Below are 26,770 nucleotides of genomic sequence, written 5' to 3'. Positions count from 1 at the left end.
CATTACGTCGGACACGTAAGGTAGATTCTTTTATATCTCGTGTAAAGACGGTGAACTGGAGGGCCTACATCTACAAGAGACGCATCTGAGTAATACGGAGCATGAAAAATTAAAAAGAATGGGATTTACTCAGATCTGTTTCTCATCATACAGGGCATACGAGTTATGATCTCCCATAAGGTTATTTTTGAAAAGAAATATGCTGATAAAGAGGGTCGATTTGTTTTTGTACATGGAGTTATGAATGGAACATGTTACTTTTTTTAACATTTTTGCCCCACCTGGCAGTAAGGTTTTTATTTTTATTTTATTATTATTATGGTCTCCGAAACCAAGGGTATATTGATTTGTGGAGGTGATTTAAATGTACATCTACAGCCTAATTGACTCCTCAAACAAAAAATCAACTTATAAACTCATCCAACGTAAGATAAACACATTGATGAATGATATTGGGATAATTGATGTATGGAAAGACATATCCGAATACTAAGGATTATACAAATTTTTCTCATCCACACCAGGATAGATTATTACCTCATGTTTAAAAGAGACAGGAATAAGATGTGATATTGGAATAAGAGATATTAGTGATCATGCCCCAATCTATCTAATAATAAAACTAGATTATAAACCTAAAGATACCCTGTGGAAATTTTACCTGAACCTTCTTAATGATACCTCCTTTAAAATAAATATTAAGAATGAGTTTCACTGCTATTTAGAAAATAATGATAATGGTCACACACCCCAAAAAGTTTTTTTTTATTTGAATGTTTTTTTATATTGTTTTATTTTATTATTTCTATTTGTAAGAAGGAAGAAAGAAAGCTATATTTTGAAACAATTGGAACAAATATGGAGTAAAATTTTAATTTAAAAGAATTAGATAACTGTACATGTCTATATATTGTAAAGAGACTGATTGAATTGAGCACTATATGTAAAGTGAAAGTGTACTCACGAATGATCAAAATAAACTAATATATAATAATATATAATATATATTAGTGTTGTCAAAAATATCGATATTTCGATATATATCGATACTGGAATATCTGAAACGATACGATTCTCAGTTTTTACAGTATCGATATCAGCTGCGCTCTCCTCTCTGACCGTCAGCGATTTGACACACACACCGGCATATTTTCACTCAGCCCGGTTAACCTCTGAGCACGGCGAACGCGCGTTCTGCTTGACTTTTTCCTCATGACAGTGTGTTAGTGTTAGTGTGTGATCGGTCTGAATTTCGCGCGGGATTGCGCACAAATTAATTCTACTAATCCCCGCAGATTTCGTGCTCACATCTGAAGCGCACACACATAGCCTACCGTAATAAAGCCGCCTCTGACATGATACAAGTGCAAACATTTGCTTCCTTTTCCAGCTTATTATTGGTCAAATACACTCAAAGAATTATCAGTGCACATCTGGAAGAGTATTAACGTAAACACAGTCGCAAACAGTTCAGGAAGAACAGTAACAGGAGCAGTGTTCAGGATCCATGCGTCCGTTAGTCTTAAAGGGACCGCAGTCATTTGCTATTCAAACTACAAAAAGACAAACGATCACACTGCTCTTGACTGATCAACTTTTGTAACTTTAATAGTTTCATCTGTACGCTATTGAATTTTTTACAAAGAACATTATCCAATGTTGTTTTAAATGTAATTACTATGCATTTTTTAAATTCAGTTTCTTATCTGAATGTTAGACTTACCTGAAAAAATAAAGCAGTCTATTTAATTTGTATCTTCTATTCTATTGCATTTATTTGTGCTATTGTTTGTAATCTGTTTATTTGTTCTTATTTTATTACTGTTTACTCGTCTTTTTAAATTCAATTTACCATTCGAAATCAAGCTTTCTTGTGCTGTGTGTAAGCTATTGCAACACAATTACCCCATTGTAAAAAATACATTGAGATAGCAAAAATTTGTGAGATAATTTTAATAGTAATTGATCAATAATTGTTCAAATCAAAACGATGCCCAACCCTAAGGAACATGCTAGCCACATGAATTTTTAGTAAAAAATAACAATGAATAATAACAAGTTCTGTTGTCATATTAAGCATCTTATTTATTTTACTGTGGTATCGATTTAGTATCGATATATCGATATTTTAGTCTGATATCGTATCGAAGTCATAATTTTGGTATCGTGACAACACGAATATATATATATATATATATATATATATATATATATATATATATATATATATATATATATATATATATATATATATATATATATATATATATAATTTTTTTTTTTTTTTTTTAAATAAATGGCCCAAACAAACGAACGATTTTGAATGAAATTGTTGTGGTATCTGATTATAATAAACATCAACCATGACTATTGACTTTTTTTAATCTGTGGGAAGGGTATGAAAAGTCCTCACGTCCCCTGCACAGCCTGGAACATGACATTTGTGTCCATGAGAGCTGCCATTTTTGCTATCTTCGAGTGTCGCTTGTTTACCTTCAGTCCCGATGATTCAGCTCCGTCACTTCCGTCTGACAATGAACATGTTCGGGCATATGCAAATGTTGGGGGCGTACATATTAATGATGAATGTTGAGAACCACTTATTTTTCTGTGATGTTTTTCATGCACAAGATTTACATAAGAAGTAGGAGGCAATGGTGTTTGAGACTCACAGTATGTGATGCCCATGTACTGAACTCCTATTATTTCACTATGGAAAGGTTAATTGAATTTTTCATTCTAGGGCACCTTTAATATTAGAATTAAAATACAATAAAATGGTGGTACTTTTTTCTTTTCTTTTTTTTAAGACTTCTGTTCCATAGTTTTTAACTGTTTTAAATAACACAATGATATTATTTATTAACCAATACAAGTAGAATACATTTGTACTTTACTAAAACATTTTGATGAAATTAGTTTTTAATTGGTTAATTTAAATGGCTAGTTCTCAGAAATTACTCAAACTTACCAACTTATGTAACTGCAGAAGTTTAAATCTGAGATTATACTATAAACAATATATTTTCCTGCCCTTTTCCTTACTACTACTCTCCACTTCCAAAAGACCCTGGTACTTTTTCATTGTTTAGTCTGTGTCAACATCTTAAGCTAAAGTTTTACTTTTAGGTTCACAGTTTTACTAGGTTAAATAGATTGTGAAATTCAATATGGTCTACTAGTTAAATGTTTTTACATTCAGTTTATCCCTCGTGCTGTTGCATTTCGTCCTCAGGATCTCCCTGATGTCCAGGAACTGATTGCTGAGGTCAACGCTGAGAAGTACTCCCTTCAAGCTGCAGCCATCTTAGGTGGGTTGACATGACTGCAGCCATTTTAATTTCACACGGGACTAGTTATTCTTAATGAGCCAGAGACTTTATTAACCTTCCACCCTTGTCCCAGTCAGACACATTTGCTATATATTTCCAAGGCTGCATTATCTGCAACTGACTGTGACGTTTGTATTTGTATTTTAGACACAGATGATGTTGCTGAGGTGTCCCCACAGCAGCAGATTAAAGACACCACGGTAAGAGAGGAAAAATTGGAAAGCCTTGGGTAGTTCACCCAAAAATGAAAATGTGATGTTTATCTGCTTACCCCCTGTGCCCCCAGTGCATCCAACATGTAGGTGTCTTTGTTTCTTCAGTAGAACACAAATTAAGATTTTTAACTCCAACCGTAGCTGTGTGTAGGTCATATAATCATGTGAATGGGTAACATTCTATGAGAGCAAAAAAAACATGCTTAGACAACATGCACAAAGAGTCCTGTGGCTCATGACAACACATTGATATCTTAAGACACTAAACGATCAGTTTGTGTGAGAAACTGAGCCGTATTTATATAATTTTTTACCTCAAATACAACGCTATATTCAACAGCCTGGAACGGGCTTCACTTCCGGTAAGGTCAGTTGCACACCCGCTGGATATACGCGCTTCACTTCCGGTAAGGTCAGTAACACGAGCACTTGGGGTAAGCAGATAAACATCAAATTTTCATTTTTGGGTCAACTATCCATTTAAGCAAATCTTTTTTAGAGTTAATCTTTATTTTGGGCATTATTAGTTTGCCTTAGATCAGAGGCCTTCAACCCTCCTCCTGGGAAACCACTGTTCTGCATAGTTTAGCCCCAACCCTAATCAAAGACATCTGAAGCTAATCAAACTGTTCAGGATCACTTGTTAAAAATACACAGGTAGGTGTGCTGAAGCAGGTTGGAAATAAACTTTGCAGGACATTGGGTCACCAGGAGCAAGGTTGAAGACCTCTGCCCTAGATTCATTAAAATATTCAAATCTTAATGTTTTATTTTTAACGGTTAATTTTTTAAAATTTATTATTTACAAGCTCTATCATGTCTAGTTTATAGTTTTAAATGAGGCCTGCTGACTCGTATACATGGAAGTTTTGAAAGTGAAGGAGTAGAACAGTGGAATGTTGCTTGGCACATTGGTGTGGGGGTGTGTGTCAGGTTCATGATGTCCTGCAGTAGGGCTGGGTTTGTTTAAAGGAATAGTGCTTAAATGAGATGAGAGAATGGATAACTCTTCTTCAAATACATGTGTAAAGAATCTTTACGCAACTCTTTCTAGTTTATAATGGCCATGTCTGTCATGTTGTTTTTGTTTTTTCATTTAAGTTCTACAAGCACATTCTTTGTTGTCTTTGAATTCAAGAGCTATGTTTCTGGTTTATCTACAGCCTCTGTCTGATCGATTGGATAATTTCCGGCTAGACCCCACCCTCCTGAGCAAGCAGCCCAATCTGGTGCAGTTCCCTCCTGACTTTCAGCCAATTCCATGCAAGCCTCTCTTCTTTGACCTAGCTCTCAACCATGTGGTTTTTCCACCTCTTGATGACAAGGTTGAGCAGAAGGGCAAGGGTGGCATCACTGGCTACTTCAGAGGCTTCTTTGGCTTTGGAAGCTAAACCTAGTCACAGGTTTTGTTTGACTGTATGTAGTTATCTGAATACAGATCTCTCGTTAAGACCAAGATTTATGGAACCTTGTTCTGTCAAACCATTTCCCCCAAACCATGCTATTATAGATTTAAGAGGTGTAAGTGCAGCCTGTTTGGTAGTAAATTTATGTTGAATAAATTGGAGGTGATGTTAAGAGACAGTTTAAGAAGTTTTGATCTTACAATAAAAATCCTGCCAAGTGTCAGCGGTAATGCTCTTTAATCCAGAGTAAAACGTTTGTTAGTTGTTGTTGTTTTTTTTTTTTTTGTTTTTTTTATAAAAGCCCAGCACACTATATAAAAGAGAAGTTATTTCAATCAAGAAGTCTACAGTTTAACACTGCTGATGATCTAAAATATTTAATAAATATTCTAGAATATTTTTCTGTGTAGATAGTTTTAGACTTTTGATCTCTGCAAATAGAATGTCATCTTGCATGTACCTTAGAAATATACAATTTGCAATTTTGTTTAAAAAGTAATAACTCTTAACATAAAGCCATTGAGTGAAAGGATAAAGTTTGTTAGTGCTTTACCTGTGATTCGTTTGATTTGCTATATTTTATTTAATTACTTGCTTTTAACTTGCATTTGATTTGCTTGCCACCCCCTCCCCCCTTGTTTCCTCAGTTTAGTGAATTTTTTTTGGTGATTAACTAATTTAATCTTCATCAGAGATTACACCACTATAATGACAGACCCAGATTGGATATGAAAAATTGAGGGATTTTTTTTCTGCTGATTTAAAAAATAAAAGCTTTTCTTGTCATTGCATGTGCCATGCTTTTGAACTGGGTCAGATATTGGAGAGACTGCCTTTTTGTGTTTCTGTACATGCAGATCAGGTCTGTAAACATACCAGAAGCATCATACACCACTAGTCCATGTTTGTCTGCACTAAACTTTCTACCTATAGGATTAAGAAGTCTCGAGTAGATCACTATCACAGCTCTTGACAACTCTCTGTTGTCATTCATTCATCTTCAAATTCCTGAGCACATGCACATCATTCCAGGCAAAGTGCATTTCAGGCCTGAGGAATCTCGCACAAGGGAATTTAAACCAAGCTATGTTAAAGTGTAGACTTTACAATAAAATCCATGCTGCACCTGTAACCAAATGAGGTTAGAGGCGCAGCATTGATTTTATTGTATTTGGTAATGGGTTTAACTGTTAAGGTTATTGGGCATTTAATTGCATATATCACAGCTACAAATTTCATTGAAATTTGAAAGTCCTAAGTTTAGTTCAATTTGATACCATTAAGATGCATAGAATCACATGCAAGACATTTTACATCAGCAAGATAAACCCATTGTCAACCTATTAAGTGTCTATCAACAATTGTTTGGTTTCTTGTGTAAAAAAAAGAGAAAAAGACTGGCATCTAATTAACAGCTCAAAATAAGGTATCCGTTGTTATAAATGTGGAAGCACCACATCCCAATGTTGAATCATCCTTCAATCCAGCCACTCCCTACCTGTTCTGTTGAATTTTTCTTTTTCTCAAGCTGTATGGAACATCACTCATGATTTTGATGTTGTCAGTACATAGATTGATATGTTTTAAAATCTAGAATCCTCCGATAGTTTAACATATTACATTTTTATTTTTTAAATACATATTTAATGTATTTACTTCTGGTTTTCCAGAGAAGGGGAAGAACTGGCTAGTTTACATGTCAGTTAAAGCAGTGTTGTGTGCTTTATTTAATCTGGAACTACTTCAAACATTTACATTTAATAAATTTGATAACATTTACAAAATTCATATTCACAAAATGTACACGTATGTTCTATAGCATGACTGATTAGACAGAAAGGGTCTTTCCCCCATAGGCTCAACAATTGCTCAAAAAAGTGTTGTAATTGTTAGTCTATTTTTTGTGTCTGTTCTATATGTTAGAATTTTTAAGAATAAAATGTTTGTGTGTATGTGTGGTCCTACTTTATATTAGGTGGCCTTGTACTTACATCAAAAAGTAAGTAAAATGTACTTATTGTGTTCGTATTATATTGCAAAACAATTTTGCTGATATTGAGGTGGGATCCGGGTAAAGTTAGGGACCGGTGTGGTGGTATGGGTAATTTTAAGGGTAGTGTAAGGCAAGTGTCAACAGTGTAATTACAAATGTAACAACAGAAATAAGTTACAGATGTCATTTTGAAAATTTAAGTACAATGTAAACGTATGTACACTAAGTGCATTGTATCAAATTATTAATTACAATGTTAGTACGTAATAGTTAAGGCCGCCTAATATAAAGTGGGTCCCATATATATATGCATACATATCATATATGTGTATATATATATACACATATATACATACATATATACATATATATATATATATACATACACAAATATATGTGTGTGTGTATATATGTATATGTGTGTGATATAGTGTGTGTGTGTATATGTAAGTTCACACACACTCGCGCAAAAATTTTACAATGCTAAAAAAAAGTAGGCTGGAGTTTGAGAAAGGATTGTTGGGATGTAAATGTGATTAAAAATGATGTCAATGTTTTTGTTTAACAACCTACCCCAAGTACTATTGACATTAATACACAATTTATGGTGTTGTAGGATACATTAAATAAAATGTTTAAAGTAACTAAATTGTACCTGATCAATGGGAGGTAAAAAAACAGGATTAGATCAATTAACAGGGTAAGGATGGTAGAAAGAGAGAGGGAGTGAGCGCAGGGAAAGACATTAGGCCTGAATCTGTCACACCCTACCATGTGACATTACATGTTAGAAATGTTGGCTAACTACCACAGCCCTATTCAGAGAAAGACCCAACAACATTCCACACCATCTTACTATTACAGATTCTACACATTTAACAAGAGTCATTAAAAAAAACAGTGCTGAAATAATTTAAACAAACTTAGTTACTGTTAATAAAAGCAATTCTTCAAAATTGCAAGATGTCTAACAAAATTGTCATTTTGAAAAAAACTATTCCAAACCACCAGAAATCCAATGATTAGAGTCTATAGCTACAACCACATTTTGGGCTTATTGTTAATATGTAATATATATTTATATATAGTTGTTTCTACTTTACTATATATAAAAGTACACAGATTTAATTACTTTCAACTGGGCTAGAAGATAGAAAAAGGTGACATATATGACAAAGGTGTATATGTGTGTGTGTGTGTGTGTAGGTGAAAAATGGGAAGGTGAAACTGGTCTGCCCGGTCCTGCAAAAGAAGGTGGTCTGGGTGTCAGCCAACACCTGTTTCTCAGGGCGGAGTGGAGAAAGAAGGGCTTTACTTCAATACTCTGTGACAGTTCTAGAAAGGCAGAAAGTCTGTTCAGAGGAGTTTGTAGGGGTAAAAAACAGAAGTGAGACAAATTTAAATACACCAGCTGTAGAGAAGGTGAACCTCACCTTACTAAAACTAGTAGGATGTTCAAGAAGAAAGAAAACACGGTGAAAGATGATTCTAAGTCAAGCAAGTGAGTGTTGTTGGTTATTTTATACTCTTGGTTCTGTTCTGTTGTGTTTTGTGTTCTGAGGCAGGTCAGGTGAGATCTGTTTTAGATAGACTCGGGTAACCAGAGCCCAGAAAGGGAAGGTGTAATGGTGGTTAATTATTTATTCCTGAGGATTTTCGATCTGAAATCTGTAATATTTTCCTTAACAATGAAAATGCTCTTATGATGTTATTTGGTGGGGTCTACAACCAATATATGAATGCCATATTTTATTCTCATTTTAAATTGTACACCTCAATTCAATTAGAAGTGAAAATCTGCAAGATCATCCACAAATCATGAGTTTGTATAGGCTTACTAATAGGAGGAAATGGAAACATTGCACAAAGGATACCTAGTTCCGTGGGCCCTCATGCCGACTATTTTGGTAATAATATAACCTCTGCTTTGTAAGCACAAGTTGGGATGATTATGGTTTGTTGAAAACGACTAGTGTTTAAAAATGTTAGAATTTTTCAAAGGTGAAGTTCATCAATAAATGTATGTTAACAATAAGTTCTAATTAACAATTATGTTCTAATACAAACATTGTACATGTTTTATTTAACCACCAATCAAATCAGTGTTTATATATATATATATATAACATGCTAGAAATATAATAAAATGATACAATATTATTGTATTTTCTATATAAAACATTAAAAACCGACATCATAGATGTACAATGTAATTATAAAATTACACCACTTTGTAGCCATCTTTTTTTTCTTTTTCACTAAATTTTGTTTTATTAAACGAGGTTCGGGAGGAGCATGATTCAGATAATTGACACAGGTTAAGAGCCCTCAACTACAAAAGAGGTGTACATATATGTAGCCATCTTACCTCAATTTTGTTGACAGTTTATCAGCATTTTTTTATCAGCATGTCCCATCTGAACTCACCACTAACAAAATCTGATTAATGTATGTCTAGTGAAGATACAGCTGAAGAGCAAAATTGATGTTTACATGAAGTTACTTAGGAATGTGTAAATATGCAATAATCGGGGTTAATCGAAAAAATGTTTTATAGAGACAGTAAAAAGGAGTGTCCCTGCTCACAGAGCTAAGTTCCTGTTAGGGCTGACGTGCTTGTTCCTCCACTAGGTTGTTGGGTGTTGGTCCATTGTTTCATTATGGTAATGCAAACACAACTGTTAAAACACAAACACAATATACCTGTAATTTTTTAAAAGGCAACAAGAAATCAAGCTTTTCTTTTGAGTTTAGAACAAAAACTAGACATAAGAAACTTGCAATTTATTATACAAATCAGTGTTTCCCAACCCTGGTTCTGGAGACCGTACAAATTTTGTACGTAAGAACACAGTATGGTGTCCCCATATCTGACCCATCCATTTCGGGTCTTGGAATCTCCATTAATGAGCTAGGACGAGTTAAAAATGTCTAGTCCAGAGTTCCTCTAGGAACAGGGTTGGGAGAGACTGATGTAAATGACAAAATACCAAAGAAGGAATTTGTAAAGTAAAACGTATCTAGAGTAGCATATGTTTTAGAATTTATGGAATTAGGTGTAAGCTGCGATGGAACAAATTCTTCAGGACTCAGCTAAGAGCATCCAACATTGTCAGTTATTCGTTAATGATGTTATGAGTTTCCTTTCCTAAAGTCACTGAGGGCGTTGTTGTCTTGTGTTTAAAAGCATCAACAGAATCAATTGAAGTGTGGACAATTAAAAGAAAAACCCTATTAGTCACAAATATTTTGTCCTTCAGGTACATGGTCTCTGTCTTAAAAGCTTGTTCAAAAAACTGGCTGTATCGGCAGGTGTGTTTTAAGATAAGAACAATGATGGAACTCTTCGGACTAGCATAACATGATGGGGAAGAGATAAAATGCTAATATTTTCAGTTTCTCAGAACAGTATTTAACAGCACAGGGTGAGGCAATTATGTCACATGTGTTTTATATTCAGATGAGTGTCATAGGCAGCAAAAACATAAAAAGTTGTTTCATAATGTAACAAAGCAGCTTAAATATCTGGATAAAACAAATAATCACAAACTAATAGGCCTTCTTTATGATTAACTAAACTGGGATGAACAATGAGGATTTTGACTGAAATCCCAGATGGTCCCATTAATAGGAACATGTTTTTTTTTTTTTTTCCTTCTCAAAATTATAACGTAAAAAGTAGCGCATACTTCTCAGGGACACTAAATTCTAGAGTACTAATGCAGGGACATAGAAAACCCAGGTTCTTAACCCATTCCGGAATTCTTAGTATAAAAAGTTTAATTTTATCAGTAATACTTTATAATTAACATTCATTAGGAACATTTATATTAGGGAGGAGTTTAGTGCAGAGTTTAGTTCCGACCTGGCTCCAAAACACATACTTGTAGTTTTTTAAATAAGCCAGAAGGACCTGATTAGCTAGATCAGGTTGGTTTATTTATGGTTGAATCTAAACTATGTTTAAAGTTTCTAACCCTGTTTTACATCCTTACATTATATGCTGCTTAAGAGATCATTATTTAGAAATTAGTTATAAATTTATTTAAACATGTAATGTGTAATGTATGTAGTCGTTTTGGATCCCTTGAGAACAATTCTGCTAACTTACAGGCTTCATTAGCAGTAAATCTTACTGATTTGTCTAATGCAGCACATTTATTTTTCTTTTACACATTGACCATCCGATATAGAATATACTGTAGAATCCTAACTTTTAAATTTGAACTGACAGAACACAGGTGAGTAACCTGGCCTTGCTGATTGCGCGTATGCAGAAGAATGCAGACACTGTTGAGAAAGATGTACTGCATGCAGAAGAGCTTCTGCTCATTGTAAGAAAACATTTTCCATTTCATTCATGCATATGTATAATGTTAGTAGTTATAAATGGCAAACATAAACCTGTTCCCCCCTTCTATTTGCTCAGGATGCTGACAATGAGAAAAATAATAAGAAATTACTACATCAGAAGGAAACAGCAGATCTCTTAGGCCAGGCCGAGGGGCTCCTGAAAGATCTATTCCTGGATATGGACAAAGCCAAGAAAATGAAACACCCTCAGGCAGGAGAAATAGAGAATGAGTGAGTGACACTAAAAGCATCCTTTCACACCCTGTTTATGACTCAATATGTTGCTCTGTCAGATCAAAACTGTTTACTCTGTGTATTTTCTATCTCATTTATATAGTTATATCGAACACTAATAGTATTTGTGTTGACTGTTAAATATTAATTTCTACTTTTTTCCACTAATTAGTGTTAGTCGCCTTCATGAGCGTTGGCTGAAAGACTGCTCCCTTTACCGAGAGCTGTATGAGCCATTGAATGAGGTGGAACTACAGCCAAGAATTAACTGGGCTCTGGTGCTTAATCAAAAACAGGTCAGAACATAGGTCTAACACTAACACATCAATATGCACACAAAGCTAGAGTGAGAGACAGAGAGAAACTAATCTAAGAACAAACTAATCATTTACTTTCATACTTGTAATATTAACACACAATATTAAGATACATTGTAAGAGGTAGAATGTGTCTTCAAACCACATCCTAAAGTGGCTTGAGTGATTGGGCTACAGGCAGTCTTGAATGATGTTCATGTCCAAAGTTTCACTTTAAGCTGTAGATTTCAAAACAACATTAATTTGTAGCTGATAAATATACAGGTGCATCTCAGATTAGAATGCCGTTTTTATTGATTTCAGTAATTCAACTTAAAATGTGAAACTAACATATTATATAGACTTGTGTGCAAAGTGAGATATTTCAAGCATTTATTTGTTTTAATTCTGACTATGGCTTACAGTTTATTAAAACCCCAAATTTGAACATTGCATAAAATCAATAAAAAAGGAATTTATATACAGAAATTCGGCCCTCTGAAAAGTGTAATCATGCATATGTACTCAGTACTTGATTTGGGCCCCTTTTGTGTGAATTACTGCCTCAATGCGGTGTGGCATGGATGCTATCAGCCTGTGGCACTGCTGAGGTGTTATGCAAGACAAGGATGCTTTAATAATGGCCTTCAGCTCTTCTGCATGATTTGGTCTAATGCCTCTAATCGTTCTCTTGGCAATACAGTTCAGGTGAGTTTGCTGACCAATCAGTCCCATGATCATTGAACCAGGTTTTGGTACTTTTTGGCAGTTTCGGCAGGTGCCAAATCCTGCTGGAAATTTAAGTCAGCATATCCATAAAGCTTGTCTGCTGAAGGAAGCATGAAGGGCTCTAAGCGTCATGTGTGAACAGGTGTGTTGACTCTGGACTTAAAAAGCACAGTGGACCAACACCAGCCCATGACATGACTCCCCAAACCAACAGTGGAAACTTCATACTGCACTTCAAGCATCTTGGACTATGTGCCACTCTATTCTTTCTCCAGACTCTAGGACCTTGGTTTCCAAATGAGAAGCAAAATTTGCTCTCATCAGAAGAGAGGAATGGACCACTGAGCAACAGACCAGTTCTTCATTTCTTTAGACCAGGAAAGATGCTTCTTACCACATTTGAAGCCCATGTCCAGGATTCATCTGTGTGGTGGCTCTTGATGCAGTAACTTCAGCCTCAGCCCACTCCTTGTGAAGCTCCCCCACACATTTGAATGGCCTTTTCCTAACAATCCTCTCCCTGTGGTCCCTGCGGTCATCCCTTCTGCTTTCTTCCACACTTTTCCCTTCCACGTAATTTTATATTAATATGGTTTGATACAGCACTTTGAAAACATCCAACTTCTTTTGCAATTCCCCTTTGAAGCTTTCTTTCCTTGTGGAGGGTGTCAATGATGGTTTTCTTCACAACTGTCAGGTCAGCAGTCTTCCCCATGATTGTAAATTCTACTGAACCAGACTGAGAGACCATTTAAAGGCTCAGGAACCCTTTGCATATGTTTTGGATTAATTACACGATTGGAGTGTGACACTTTGAGCCTACAATACTGAACCTTTTCACAATATTTAAATTTTCTGATATTTTGAATTTGGGGTTTTCATAAGCTGTAAGCCATAATCATAAAAATTATAACAAGTAAATGCTTGAAATGTTTCACTTTGCATGTAATGAGTCTATATAATATATTAGTTTCACCTTTTAATGAACTTTTCAACAACATTCTAATTTATTGAGATGCACCTGTAGCTATGTGGTTGGTTTGAGATTCATAGCTGAAGAAAATAAATACAGATAGTACAGACATTAAAGCAAATATACATCTTAATGAAAATATAAATTTTATATTGATATTTATATCTTTGCCAGCCACACAGTAAAGCCAAAATATGTTGATTAGTATTTCTGAATACGGAATATTACAGAAAGATGCAAGCAAGGAGGAGTATGGCCCCACTCTGGCTGACCTGAAGAAGCAGATTGCAGCTCATAACATTCTTCATAAGGAGATTGAGTCTTACAACAACCAAATATCTCCTGGATCAACCAGTTCCCAGGTGAGCTAAAAAAAAGAAACCTTTTCATCAACTAGGCATTTTTTGTTACCAAGACATGCATTCCTCATTACCTCAGCCTTTGCTTTGAAAAAAAACAATAATAATAATAATTACAGGAACATTCCTGAAAAAGAATGTCATCAAATGCTCACCCTTGTATTGTTCCAGTGCCATCGCTTGTTCATCCTGGGAAACATAAATTAAGATTTCTGTCCTTCCATTAAAGGTTCACAAAACCAAAAAGTTGGTGCTTCAAAAATTTCATAAAGACATTGTAAAAGTAATTCCTATAAACTGAGTGCTTTAATCCAAGCTAAAATCTCTTCATATAATGAACAGATTTCATTATTTTACATAGTAACATTCATCAATGCATTAAGCATCAATGTTTTGTTTTTATGGACTTTCAATGGATGGACAGAAATCTCATGTGTTTTAAAAATGAATATGTCTTATGCGTTTGGAACAACAGCTTTTTTATAATTGATGAGAGAATTTTCATTTTTGTGTGAACTAACCCTTTAGTCACAAAACTTGTTTTCCCAGGAGGAATATGCTGCCATCAAGAAGCAATATGCTAACCTACTGGTAAGAAATCATTCACATTATGAGTATGACTGATATTGAATAAATGGCTGATTTTTTAAATCGTCATGCCACTTTAAATTGTAAGAAATACTGTGGGTGCCAGAGAGAGAATAAAAAATACTCACTGAGTATTTTCAATGTTTCAGGATAACTCAAAATGGAGACACCACTATCTCAACAGCCTGTACGACTACATGCAGGACTGTGAGAAAGAGGTGGTATACATGAGGGAAGAGCAGAACAAGATCCTTAAACAAGACTGGAGTGATCAGATGAATGACCATGCTGATGTTCGAAGACAGTATGAGGTAAGTAACTAAAGGAAACATATTCCTGTGTAGACCCACAGATTTGTATTTTGACAGAAGGTAAAAGAGACTGCTCATTTTTTACGTCTTTAATCAACTTTTCAAGACATGAAGCCAACCAATCAGTTCATCAGATTACATTAAATTTGAAAAATACTGTCTACATGTATAAAATATGATATTATAGGACATTACAAAATCTTGCTGTAAAACACTGTACCAAAAATATTATGATACATATGACATCTACACAATCCACAATTAAAAATTGCATGCTGTAAAATAAAAATATCCTGTTAAATTTGTGGTTGTCAGAATTTCACTGTAAAAATACTGTGTAAAGGATGGCTGTATAATTTACAACTTATAACCGTATAGTTCATTAATGTTAATATACCTACTTTAACCAAAATATGCAATTTTACCTTAAAATGTACTGAAATAGAAAGCCTCATGATGAATCAGAGTTTATCGTAAGAAGCCTGGTCTTAAAACATGGCCAATACTTGTAACAGAGTGCACACTGTCATAAACACAAAATACCATCAGGGTAACACGCATGATGCCAAATAATGAAATAAACTTTAACTAAATTACACAAAAAGTAACACAAAACACACTAATATACAATACTGATAAAAGAAATCAGAAGAAACAAAATTATATATAAAAAGTGTAATCATGTGTAAGGGCCGTCTGGGAATGACGTTTTACTTTTTGTTTGTTTTTTACTGTAAGTCATACATTTGACAGTATATTGCCGTAAAATTAGAATTAGAAAAAAAGAAGTTTTTTTTTATTGTTTCTCTTAGTTAACTTGCATGCTTAATTCTTATATTAACAGGTTTTACAGTATTTTTCTGTAAAAGATACAAACTTTTTTTTTTTTACAGTGCAAGTTTTTTAGATGTTTTTTTATTATGTCAGATCTTTTTTCACTTTTAATGTGGAAAATAACGATAAAATGACATGGTTGCATAAGTGTGCACACCTCTTAACTAATACTTGATTTAAAACACTTTTTTTACTTTTAATACATCAGCCAGAATTTTTGAATAAGCGGCAATCAATGCTTGCATCTTCATGCTTAATCCTGGATATGGGAAATCCTTTATTAATTCCTTGACATGTTTTAGTGCTTTCCCCATAACTATTTGCATATGGTTAGTGAATGAAAAAATTAATGTTTTTGTTTTCCTTTTTGTTTACATTTGGTTGAATGAATTTAATAGGGGTGTGCAGACTTTTATAGCCACTGTACAAATGTAATGGGCAATCCATAAACAGTCCGGCTTATGAACAGGCTTCAAAAAAGTCTGATAACCACCAAACAATTTTTTGTCTAAAATTAGGTCAGCAATTAAAAAGTCTAAAATTAGGTCAGCAATGAGAATAAACAAGACTGAATAACTTGTGGGTTTTCTCTCCTGTTGATTAATTGCAGAAGTGGCAGCACATCTTAAATGAAACTGTATTAGACCTGTGAGTTCTTGTCTGTTGTAGAACTTCAAGAATAACAGCCTGCTGTCTCATGAAAGTGAGGTCAACAAATTGCAGGATGATGGAGACAGACTGATTGAGCTGAAACATCCTGCTGCCAGCACTATTCAGGTCAGAAAACATAAACAAGATAAGCTACCCAGCTTTATTATGTGATACTTTTGGCATTAGCAACTGCAGCAATATTGTCTATTTTATATTCTTAGATTTGTTGTTTTACATCGGGGTCTCAAACCCAGCTCCTGGATGACACTTGTCTTACAGAGTTTAGCTACAAACATAATTCAACACCCCTGACCATGCTAGAAAGTTCTACTATAAGCCACTTTAAAGGAAGTGTATGTAAGATTGCGGCAAAAACCAGCAAGAAGCTGCAGCTGTGCTAACTAGAGCAGATCTGGCAACCCGGATTCGAAACACTACTGATTTTGTGATTGGTCGATAGATGGAGGGTGGCACTTCAGGCCAAAACACAACATGACAACATCAACATCAGTTGAGGGCTGCAACAACAACATTTAAATGACAATATCCTGGCCAGACTATTGTTGTCAGTGATATAAGTATTTGAAATTAACATGATTTCTTAATGTCTAGTGACATATCAGGGCCATTTTATGATTAATTGAAACACATTTCTTACATACAGCTCCTTTAAGATTAGCAAAAAAAGCTTGACACCTGCTAACTCTGGGTTATGCAGAGAAGGAGACCAAAGGACGTTTTTAATGGATGTCAATTGAGGAGAGGCTTCACTATGCTGAATAAACTGCTTTTGCAGGAAAAAGGCTTTTTTTAATGAATCAACAGCTCATCATTAACATGTTTGCTTTTAAACATTCCTTTTCTATTTATCTATTTTTAGAGTTTACACACACACACAAAAGGCTGTTTCATAAGTCACGGACAATTACACTATAGTTAGGATTCAGATTACTGCACTCTCATTCATTTCTATAGTATCCGCAAACAGTGATTGTCGCACAACTCTAAATTAAGTTCAAGGACGTCAAGGCTGTAATGTGATTGGCACACATGATCCAAGTTAGCGGTTGCACTTTCTCCAATGGTAGAGCCACGGAATAATAAGAACATCTTTGCAAGAAACATCCACCCAGGTGTGTTGGAGCTAAATTCTGTTGGACAATGGCCCTCCACATTTGTTTTTGACAGTTTGACATTTGCGTTTTACACTGCTGACAATGTGTGGTATGGTAAATTAGAGTTTACTTATTTAAAGAGTTCTACTTATTTAATTATAACTGAACTATATGATGTCGGTAAATAAATATTGATATTCAGTATGACACAACATTAACATAAAACAAAGGTGAGCTCTGATGTGTTGTTTGTGTGTGTCCAGGCCCAAAGAGACACTGTGAGGAATGAATGGCAAAAGTTTCTGAATCTTTGCATCTGTCAGGAAACACATTTGGACAATATAGAGGAGTACAAAAGGGTAAGTAGGGCAGATGAATGGATCAATCATTTGCGTTGTGCATTTTTGTTATAAACATTTTGTGCATTAATAAAGCCTAAACAAGTGTGTGTTATTCTCAACAGTACCAACTGGATGCAGATACTTTGTCTGAGTCTTTGTCTAAGCTCGGCGCCACTGTTGATGCCAAGTCACTCAATGGCAAAACCAACACTGAAATTCAGATGCAGCTTGAGGTCAAATCACATTTTAAATAATTATAAATGCAATAACAATAAAAATGATTATTCATAAGATGCATATGCAAGTTTCTTTCCAGTTTCAGCCACTGTATATATAAAAAAAATACAGCCCTGAATGTGTCAATACCTTGTATTCTGTGTGCCTGCAGGCCGAAGAAAGGCCTCTACAGCGCAACGAGCAGCTTTTGGCTGACCTGAGAAAGCGAAGCACTGCCATCACACCACTAAAGCTTCGCCACACTCCCCCAAACAAAACTACCAGAGTTGAGTCTCTATGTGACTGGAAAACTCCCAAGGTAGGAATCTCAAAAAAAAAAAAAAAAAAAAAAAAAACATGAAGGTGTTAAAAATCTCTTTAAACCATGTAGTATGAAAATCTATGGTTACTACTTCTCTATTAATGTATTCTTCTTTTAATTTGTTAAATATGGTATTCTTCTCAGGCTTCACTGAACAGAGGAGAGCTGTTTAATCTTAAGTCCAACACAGACAATGACAACTGGGAGGTTCAGTCCAATGATGGGACTAGCAACAAATTTCCTGGAGTTTGCTTCATGATTCCTCCACCGGATCCTGAGGCCATCAACAGAGTTGACCTGTAAGAATTAAAACTTATTTTCGTTAACACTTAGTATGCGTATGTCAAAAATAATGAGAAATGCCTTCAAAGACCAAGAATAACTGATCATTATTGTTTGTATGAAAAGGCTGGGGAAAGAGTTGGAAGATCTAAAGAAAAGGCGGGCAGCTTTGAGAACATCGGTGAACAGTCAGCCATCAAAGACCTCTCTTTTACAGGCTCCAGGTAATTTGTTGTACTGTACTGAAAACCCCTGTACTGTAGGGGCACAAATATGTTTTCTTCAGCCTGATATTTATTTGTTTCACTTTTGGTGTGAAAGGACCTTTTGTCAGCGATTATTTTACTTGTGTGTCATGTTTAGTGCAAGGGCCTTTACACCAGAACATAAGGTTTCATTCATTCAACGATGTACAAAACCGTAATTTATGATGTCATGCAGGTCGTAGAGTAACAATTTATTAATTTGGTTGAAATCAAATTAATGTCAGATTATTGCTGTAAATAATGAGCATTGCATCTGATGACTACTCAATTTTGTTATCTGCTTTATTCAATCATGTTTCCTCTTAGGTCATTATAAGTGATTTAGATCACTTACACATGTACACTCTTCAAAAACAGCACTTTAATTCTCATGACAAACAAAAAGAAGTAAAATGAAATGTGTATATAGATATGGAATGACAAAGATTACACACTGTAAAAAAAGCTCTTCTTAGTAATTTTGTCATTTAGTCTAAATATCTAAAAATTCTTAAATCAAGATGCATTTACTAGATAAGTAAAATTACATAAGATATTTTTCCTTGTTTTCTTGAAAATAAAATTAAGTGAGTTTTTGCTTAAAACAAGCAAAACTATCTGCCAATGGGGCCAACTTCCGCAGCCATTCTTTTCTCTCAACTGTTGTCAAAGGCAACAACTCCACATGTGTGGTGAGCAAAGCTCATTAGCATTAAAGACACATGCACCAAAATGGCTTGCTGAAACCAGAGCTGTTTTCGACCAGGTAAAAATGTGTTTTTCTTACAATACTAATGAGAATTTTTAATTAAAGTATATTACAAAGTTTTCATTTAGACACTAAAGAATCATATTAACTTGTACAAAAATGTCATTATATGACCCTTTAAAAATATTTAGACTGGAATAAAGAATAAAATACTAAATAAGAAGGGCATTTTTTGCAGTGCAATGCATGTTATTTTGCTCAAAAGCATGGTATACATAAGTCACACTAAGAATTATGCTTCTAGCCACATGTAGAGAGCTGCAGTTCCAATCACACAACTTTGCAATGCTGTTTGCGAATGTTTGTTGGAATTATGGCTTTAGAAGTTTTGTAAAGTATGTAATACAACTGAGAAACAATATATGAATTTGCTCACCTAAAAAGAAATTCAGCATCACACCAGCATTTAGTTTGATGAGTTAAGTGCAAATCACATAATGTTCAATCAACTATTAAAAGTGTGTTTTTCTTATTGGGGTCAAATCACCTAGCTATAAATTCATGATAGGGTAATCATGTATGTGTTGCTCGTGAAACAACTAGGAAGCTCTTACCTTTCAGATAATAAATCAGTGTCATTTTGTTGTTGTAGTACCTGCTCCAAGAGCCGATGAGAACTCCAAAGCTGTAGAGCTGGCTAGCCGTCTAAACCAAATGGATAAAGATCTAGCTCAAGTTGAAATGGATACTCTGAGCAGCCTAAGAACCCCACTGAACCGCACTGACCCTGCCACAGACCTCGCTAAACGTCTGAAGGAGCAAGAAGTGAGAAATGCTTTCCTTGCTTAGAGAAAAGCCATATATTTATACTGTCAAATAAGACAGAATATTCCAGAATGAATTACTTAACAAGGTTATTTACTGTTGATAACTGGATGCAAGATAACCAATATAAAGCTGATTTATAACTGTCAATAGGGCCAGATTTCCTAACAGCTTGTGGCAGCGCAAACCCTCTTTTGGCTCTTTTGGCATTAAAAACTACTTTCAGGATTTATATTACATGATTTACAAAGACATGCAGTGAAAAAATTGTGCTTAAAAGGAGTGGACAGTTATTTTTGTGGTTGACTTTGTTTAACCCCCTCCCCCCCTCCCCCTTTGGAAAAAGTATCAGTGGATGAAGAGCACCATATTTTACAATGCTCTGAGAAAAAAATATTTTTCTTCTCTAAACAGAGAACAACTACAGTTCTCCAGCAACTGGATAAACAGAGGGCTGCAGCTCAAAAGGACCTAGAACCTCTACTTTTAAAGGATTCTAATGGACCAACCTCGTCTACTCTACCCCAAAAACTCAGTGATGCCAAAAACAAACAAAACAGTCTAGCTGCTCTCAATGATCTCTACAAAAAGAAGTATGTACAATTACAAATCTGTTTATTCAAGAAATTAACAAAATACTTATAGATGTCTTTTTAACACTAGGGTAAATGCTTCTATGGTTCTGGAGAGACAGCTTACAAAGATGGACAGCACTGTCTCAGGCTTTGAGAAACAGCTCAGTGATGATGGTGCCATCCCAGACAAACCTAGTGCCATTCAGACTCGTAATCAGGAGATTCAAGTAAAGACATTCATTTTTAATCTATTTAGTAGATTATAATTACATCACCACTTCAAGTCTTTTGTGTAAAACACAAACCTAGACTACGTACTTAGTTATGACATTAAACTTTTCCTAGATTATCTATCATTTTATATAATTTGCAACCTGTGTATTTTGCCAACAAACAATGGTATTTGGCTTTTGAATTTGGATTTGAAGTCATGCAGTTGCACATAACCAGTAGGCTTCTAAAATATCATTCATTACAAAATATATTGTCATTCATCCAGGGTTTGAGAAAAGATGTCGCTGGTGCTCAAAGTGACATGCAAAAGCTTAGCGAAGACCTAGAGGCACTTAAGAAGCAATGCAGTTCACTTCAGCAGGGTTACCAGGAGTATTGCCCTGATATACGCAGACATGAAGCAGAAGTGAAGAATCTTCAAAGCCGATATGCCAATGTGAGCAACCAGCTAAATGAAAGGTGAGTTCTACATGCTTACTCATGCTAAAATTTTATTTAAAAGGCATTAATCTAAAAGAATAATAATAGTTTAATTAGTTTAATGTGGTGCTGCTTATATATACCTTCTCTTTTCTACAACAATGAGCTGCACAAAAAACTGTTACCTAAAACATGATTTTAAAATAGTTTTATGTTTCCTTAGAGAGAGGCTTTTGCAAGAAGCTAACACAAAACACCAGGACTTCCAGAATGTGAGCCAATCACTGAGCTTCTTCTTAGAAAATCTACCTAACAACAAGATTAACACCAAAGATGATTTGACCCAAGTCAATGCCAAGCAGAACTCTCAGAAGGTTAGATTTGTAGACTATGAGACAATACATAAAATAAATTATCAACAAAAACAGCAAAAAACAAAACAAACAACCTACAATTCTCACTATGTGGTTATTTTCTTTTATTTAAAAGAGGGTGATAGAGGATATACAGAGGAAAGGTGATGACATGGACAGGGTGGTAGATCTCTCCAAGGATCTCCAGAATGTTCTCAAAGTAAGTCAAATGTTTTGGGCTACGGCTACAGTAAATACATGTATCCAGAATCACACACCAAATATGTTTTTTATTTATTTAAATGGGGTATAAAAGTGTGCTAAACCTTCCGTTTTACAATTTTGTATGTCATTTTGCATAAACTGTTATTTATACTGTGTAAATTGTTTATTGCATTTATTTTGGGCAGGAATATGAGATGAATTGTGATAAGTACAAAGCAACTCTTGATGATACACCTGTAACAAATTCTAAAAGGCTTCACACCACCACTCTAGCTAGCGCTGTTGCACAACAGGTAAGATATTTGAAATGTAAAACATTACATTTTTTATATTAAATAAATACTTAATTCTTTATTATGTTGTGCTACAGGAGAAGGATCTTACAAACCATTATGCTGAAACAGCTGCTGAGAGTGACCAGTTACTCAACCAGATGAACTTGGCAAAGTGCATCATGGCTGAGGTGCAAATAAGAGATTAAGATTTTTCATAGTTTACCACTAATTAAAAGGCTTAATTTGTTATGTGTTATACTGCAATGAATTTGTATCTTTTTTATTAAAAGCAAATAATCCTGTGACTGTTTAAACTAATATTTTTTTAAAATAATAACTGGTGTTACTTCCATTTACACAGAATGTGGTAAAAGTAAATACTGTACAACAGCAACAACAGGTGCAACAAAAAGCCTCTGAAGACACTGAAGTTCTGCAGAAAGAATTAAAGGAGGAAACTGCCAAACGTACCAATGCAGAGAATAGCCTGAGCACCATCAAGAACAGATATTTATCTCTGAAGAGTCGAAGAGGAGTAGAGCGAGTGGAGGAGAAAGAGGTTCTGCAATATTACCGTGACCCAAAACTTGAGGCCAGTTTGGAAGACTTTCTAAAAAAGATTCACGAAGAAGCACTGAAACGCACCAAAACACAGGGTGAGATTGAGGTAATGACCAGAAAGATCACAAGCCTAGAAAGTGAACTTAAGAACACCAAACCCAAGCTAGTCACAAGAGAGGTGACAGAGGTAGAGAAAGACCCCCAACTGGATGTAGAAGCATCAAACATCCGAGAAAAAATAAGCAAGCTGAGAAGTGAACTTCGAGTTAAAGAGCAAGAGAAGGCTTACCTTCAAACAGAGATGACAATTTTGGAGCAAAAGAAGCAAATTATAAAAGAGAAGGTTGTGCAAAAGGAAGTGGTAAGACAGGAGAAAGATCCAACAATGTTGAAAGAAGTTAGGACATTCAAGATGGATATCTCAGATGAGGGTGAGAGGTGCAAGTCACTGAAGAGTGAAATCTCCCAAACTACAATCCAGATTAATTCTTTAGAGAGGCTCATCCCAACATTAGAGCCAAAAGTTGTCACCAAGGAGGTGAAAAGGATTGAGCAGGACCCTGGACTCATAATTAAGTCTAAAGAGCTTCTGACTACAATAGAAGACGTGAGAAATGAGAACAGAAGTCTCTTGACTGAGCTTAGTAGCCTTCAGTCACATCATGTTCGAATACAACAGATGAAGCCCAAAGTGGAAGTCAAAGAAATCATAAATGAGATTTTTAGAGTGGCCCCTGAGACAGAGGCAGAGATGCAACGCTTGAGAAGGGAGCTTCAAGACAGTAACAGGCAGTGCTCAGACTTTGAGAGACAAATTAGTATTGTGAAAATGGATCTTGGTGCTCTGTATGCACAGAAACCCAAGGTTGAGTATAAGGAAGTAATTCAGGAGGTTGTAAAAGAGGAAAGAAGTCCAGAGAATGTAAGAGAAATACAGAGGCTCTCAGATCAAGTATATTCCCTGCAAAAAACCTACAGTACATTGCAGGATGAGCTTATCCGTCTGAGAAAAGATAGGGATGAGTGGAAGACTGAAAAGTCAAAGGTTGAGACCAAGATTGTCACTAAAGATGTAACCAAGTATGTTGATGACCCACTTCTGGAGAAGGAGGCAGATCGTCTCAGGAGAGAGATCCGTGAGGAAACTCAGAGGCGAAGAACTATAGAGGAAATGGTGTTTGATCTTCAGAATAAATACATTCAGCTTGAGAGGCAAAAACCAGAGGAAAAAGTAGTAGTGCAAGAGTTGGTGCGTCTACAGAAGGACCCAAGGCAGATCCTTGATCATGATAGGCTAGGCAGGAGTCTAGATGAAGAAGTGAAGAATCGTAGAAAATTGGAGCTAGAGGTGCAGCAGCTGAGAGCACTCATTGAAGACAAGGAGATGATCATAAGGAGCAGTGATGAAAGGCAAAAAAAGATACAGGTGGAAACTGAGCTGAGACAAATTAAATATAGAATCCATGAGCTAGAAACTGCCCCACCACCAATTGAAGAGAACATTGTCATAGAGGAAGTTCTGAAAGTTGAGAGGGATCCAAAACTAGATAAACTGACCAATGGTCTTCGGACAGACATGGATAAGGAGAGCAGTGACATTATGCGATTTGAGAGAGACATCAGGAAATTGACACTCGAGATAGAAATCTTGCAGCGAGAGAAATCGGTTGAGAAGACCATCTATAAAGAGGTTGTTCGTGTAGAGAAGGATCAAGCAGTGGAAGCAGAACGGTCCCATCTTAGAGAACAGTTACAATTGGAGAAAAATGCCAGACGCGACCTTGAGGATGAATTTCATCGTCTAGATGAGAAACTGCAACGACAAGCAAGCAAAAGAACAACCACTTCCCTGGAGGAGACCAACCTGATTCATGATCGGGACAAGCTGCAAAGAGAAAAAGAAAACCTCCAGAGAGAGCTAAGAACTTTGGAATCTGAAAGACAAAATATCAGCATCTCATTCCACCAGCAGTCTCGGCTAATGAGTGAAAGAAATCAAATGAATAGGCAAAGAAGCATTAAAATGGAAACAGATGTTCAAAGGATGGAACGGGAGATCCTGGATGAGAAGGACAAAATTCACAAGCGAGATAACATAATCAGGGAGTTAAAGAACAGTTTAAGGAAAGAGGATTCTTCAGAGACTCGCACTAAGGAAGTCAATGTCTCCACAAAGATTAGCATCTTGGACCCTAATACCGGTAAAGACATGTCACCATATGATGCATACATGCAAGGCTTCCTCGATCGCAGCCAGTATTTGCAATTGCAGGAAATGGAGTGCGACTGGGAGGAAATCACCACAAAAGGACCAGATGGTGAGATTTCTGTTTTACAAGATCGCAAGAGTGGCAATCAGTACTCAATCAAAAATGCACTTAAAGAAGGCAGGGTGACTAAATACCAACTACAACAGTACAAGGACGGCAAAATGCCCATCTCAGAGTTTGCTCTTCTTGTGGCTGGTGAAACAAAATCTCGGTCATTCACCCCAGTTGCCAGCCAACCAACTAATTTCCCCATCTGTGGTGTGTATGATGTACATACTGATTCATGTCTAAATGTGCGCAGTGCCATGGTTCGAAAGATGATTGACACCAACACTGCCCAAAAGTTGCTTGAAGCACAGGCAGCCACTGGTGGGATTGTAGACATCAGCAACGGCATTAAATATCCTGTCCAAAAAGCATCTGATCGAGGTCTGATTGAGCCCAGTCAACTCCAGCGGTTATTAAATGCTCAAAAGGCCTTTACTGGAGTTGAGGACCCTGTGACCAAAGAACGTCTGTCAGTCGGAGAAGCTGTACAAAAAGGGTGGGTGCCCAAAGAGAATGCCATGAGATACATGGAGGCACAATTTCTGACCGGAGGGTTGGTTAACCCCAACAAAGCAGGAAGAATTAACATTGTGGATGCTGTCAGCTCTAAGATGATTGACAGTACAATGATGAGGGAGCTTCAGGAAGAGATCAACTATGCAAAAGAGCTGATTGATCCTATCACAAAGGAGAAGATCAACTACAAGCAGGCTTTGGCTCGTTGTAAGACAGACACGCTCTCAGGTCTTCCGATGCTTCCTGCTTCCTCCAAAGATTCTGCCTATACTTCCTCATATTACTCTCATTAATAGACACTCATAGTCTACATCAGTTTACAAAATGTAACATGCATTCAAGTTTCAACACTGTCAACCATCTCTCCTTGGCTAAGATGAAAATATTATATTTCACACACAAAAATTATAATTGCAAGTGTTTAGTGGGTGCAGTTGATTCAATATGTATCAAGTTAAAATAAAAATAAATGGAATCCTGTTTGGAAACATGTTTAAAGACACACAACAGCAAAAATGTCATTTGAAATTCTAAAGTACTTAATCTGATCTGTGCTGTACTTTGTAATACAATTTACTGTAAATCCCAGGTGCTATAAAAATCTGTCAATTTCATCACATTATAAACATTAGTTAGATTTAACTAAGAGCCATTTAAAAATCTCAACTGATGAGATGCTTATGTTTACTTAATTTTTACAGTATGTAACGGGAAGAATATTGTAATGCATAGAGCAAAATAAATATTTATAAAAAATAAAATAAAAATGTTATGCATGGTATGATGGGCCAGAAGTGCAATTTCTGATTTAAAATCGTTATTCTTTTAATTATTTATGTCTTTACCATTCTCTGTCCTTTCTAATACTGCTGATGAGAATCATTGAGAATAATTAAAAAAAATGCAAAGAATGACTTCTGTCTTTTTTGTTACATCTAATTTGCTTCTATTTAATGAAATCAAC

The 26,770-nt window shown here is 35.5% G+C and overlaps 2 protein-coding genes across 2 annotated transcripts in view; both read left to right on the top strand.

The window, feature by feature from the left end:
* The window catches only part of srp68 (signal recognition particle 68), a 96,151-nt gene extending 90,412 nt beyond the window's left edge, over positions 1–5,739 (top strand). Inside the window, exons 14-16 of the mRNA XM_067459428.1 lie at positions 3,236–3,311; positions 3,480–3,532; positions 4,711–5,739. Coding sequence (XP_067315529.1) covers positions 3,236–3,311; positions 3,480–3,532; positions 4,711–4,938 — 357 coding nt within the window. The 3' untranslated portion in view covers positions 4,939–5,739. The remainder of the gene's footprint in view (positions 1–3,235; positions 3,312–3,479; positions 3,533–4,710) is intronic.
* A 1,663-nt stretch (positions 5,740–7,402) lies between these two features.
* evpla (envoplakin a) lies at positions 7,403–26,706 on the top strand. Its single transcript, XM_067459424.1, has 22 exons — positions 7,403–8,447; positions 11,181–11,280; positions 11,376–11,530; positions 11,706–11,829; positions 13,762–13,893; positions 14,440–14,481; positions 14,628–14,789; positions 16,293–16,400; positions 17,653–17,748; positions 17,853–17,963; positions 18,119–18,265; positions 18,413–18,567; positions 18,677–18,774; positions 20,157–20,329; positions 20,744–20,922; positions 20,993–21,131; positions 21,404–21,597; positions 21,782–21,932; positions 22,048–22,131; positions 22,322–22,429; positions 22,507–22,599; positions 22,773–26,706. The coding sequence occupies exons 1-22, from the start codon at positions 8,398–8,400 to the stop codon at positions 26,097–26,099; spliced, it is 5,928 nt and encodes a 1,975-aa protein (XP_067315525.1). The 5' UTR covers positions 7,403–8,397; the 3' UTR covers positions 26,100–26,706.
* Positions 26,707–26,770: the final 64 nt, after the last annotated feature.

This window comes from Pseudorasbora parva, chromosome 12 (assembly GCF_024679245.1).
Source record: "Pseudorasbora parva isolate DD20220531a chromosome 12, ASM2467924v1, whole genome shotgun sequence".
NCBI classification, from domain to species: Eukaryota; Metazoa; Chordata; class Actinopteri; order Cypriniformes; family Gobionidae; genus Pseudorasbora; species Pseudorasbora parva.
Note: the sequence above shows the minus strand (reverse complement) of the source record. Positions and strands in the feature narration are given on the sequence as shown.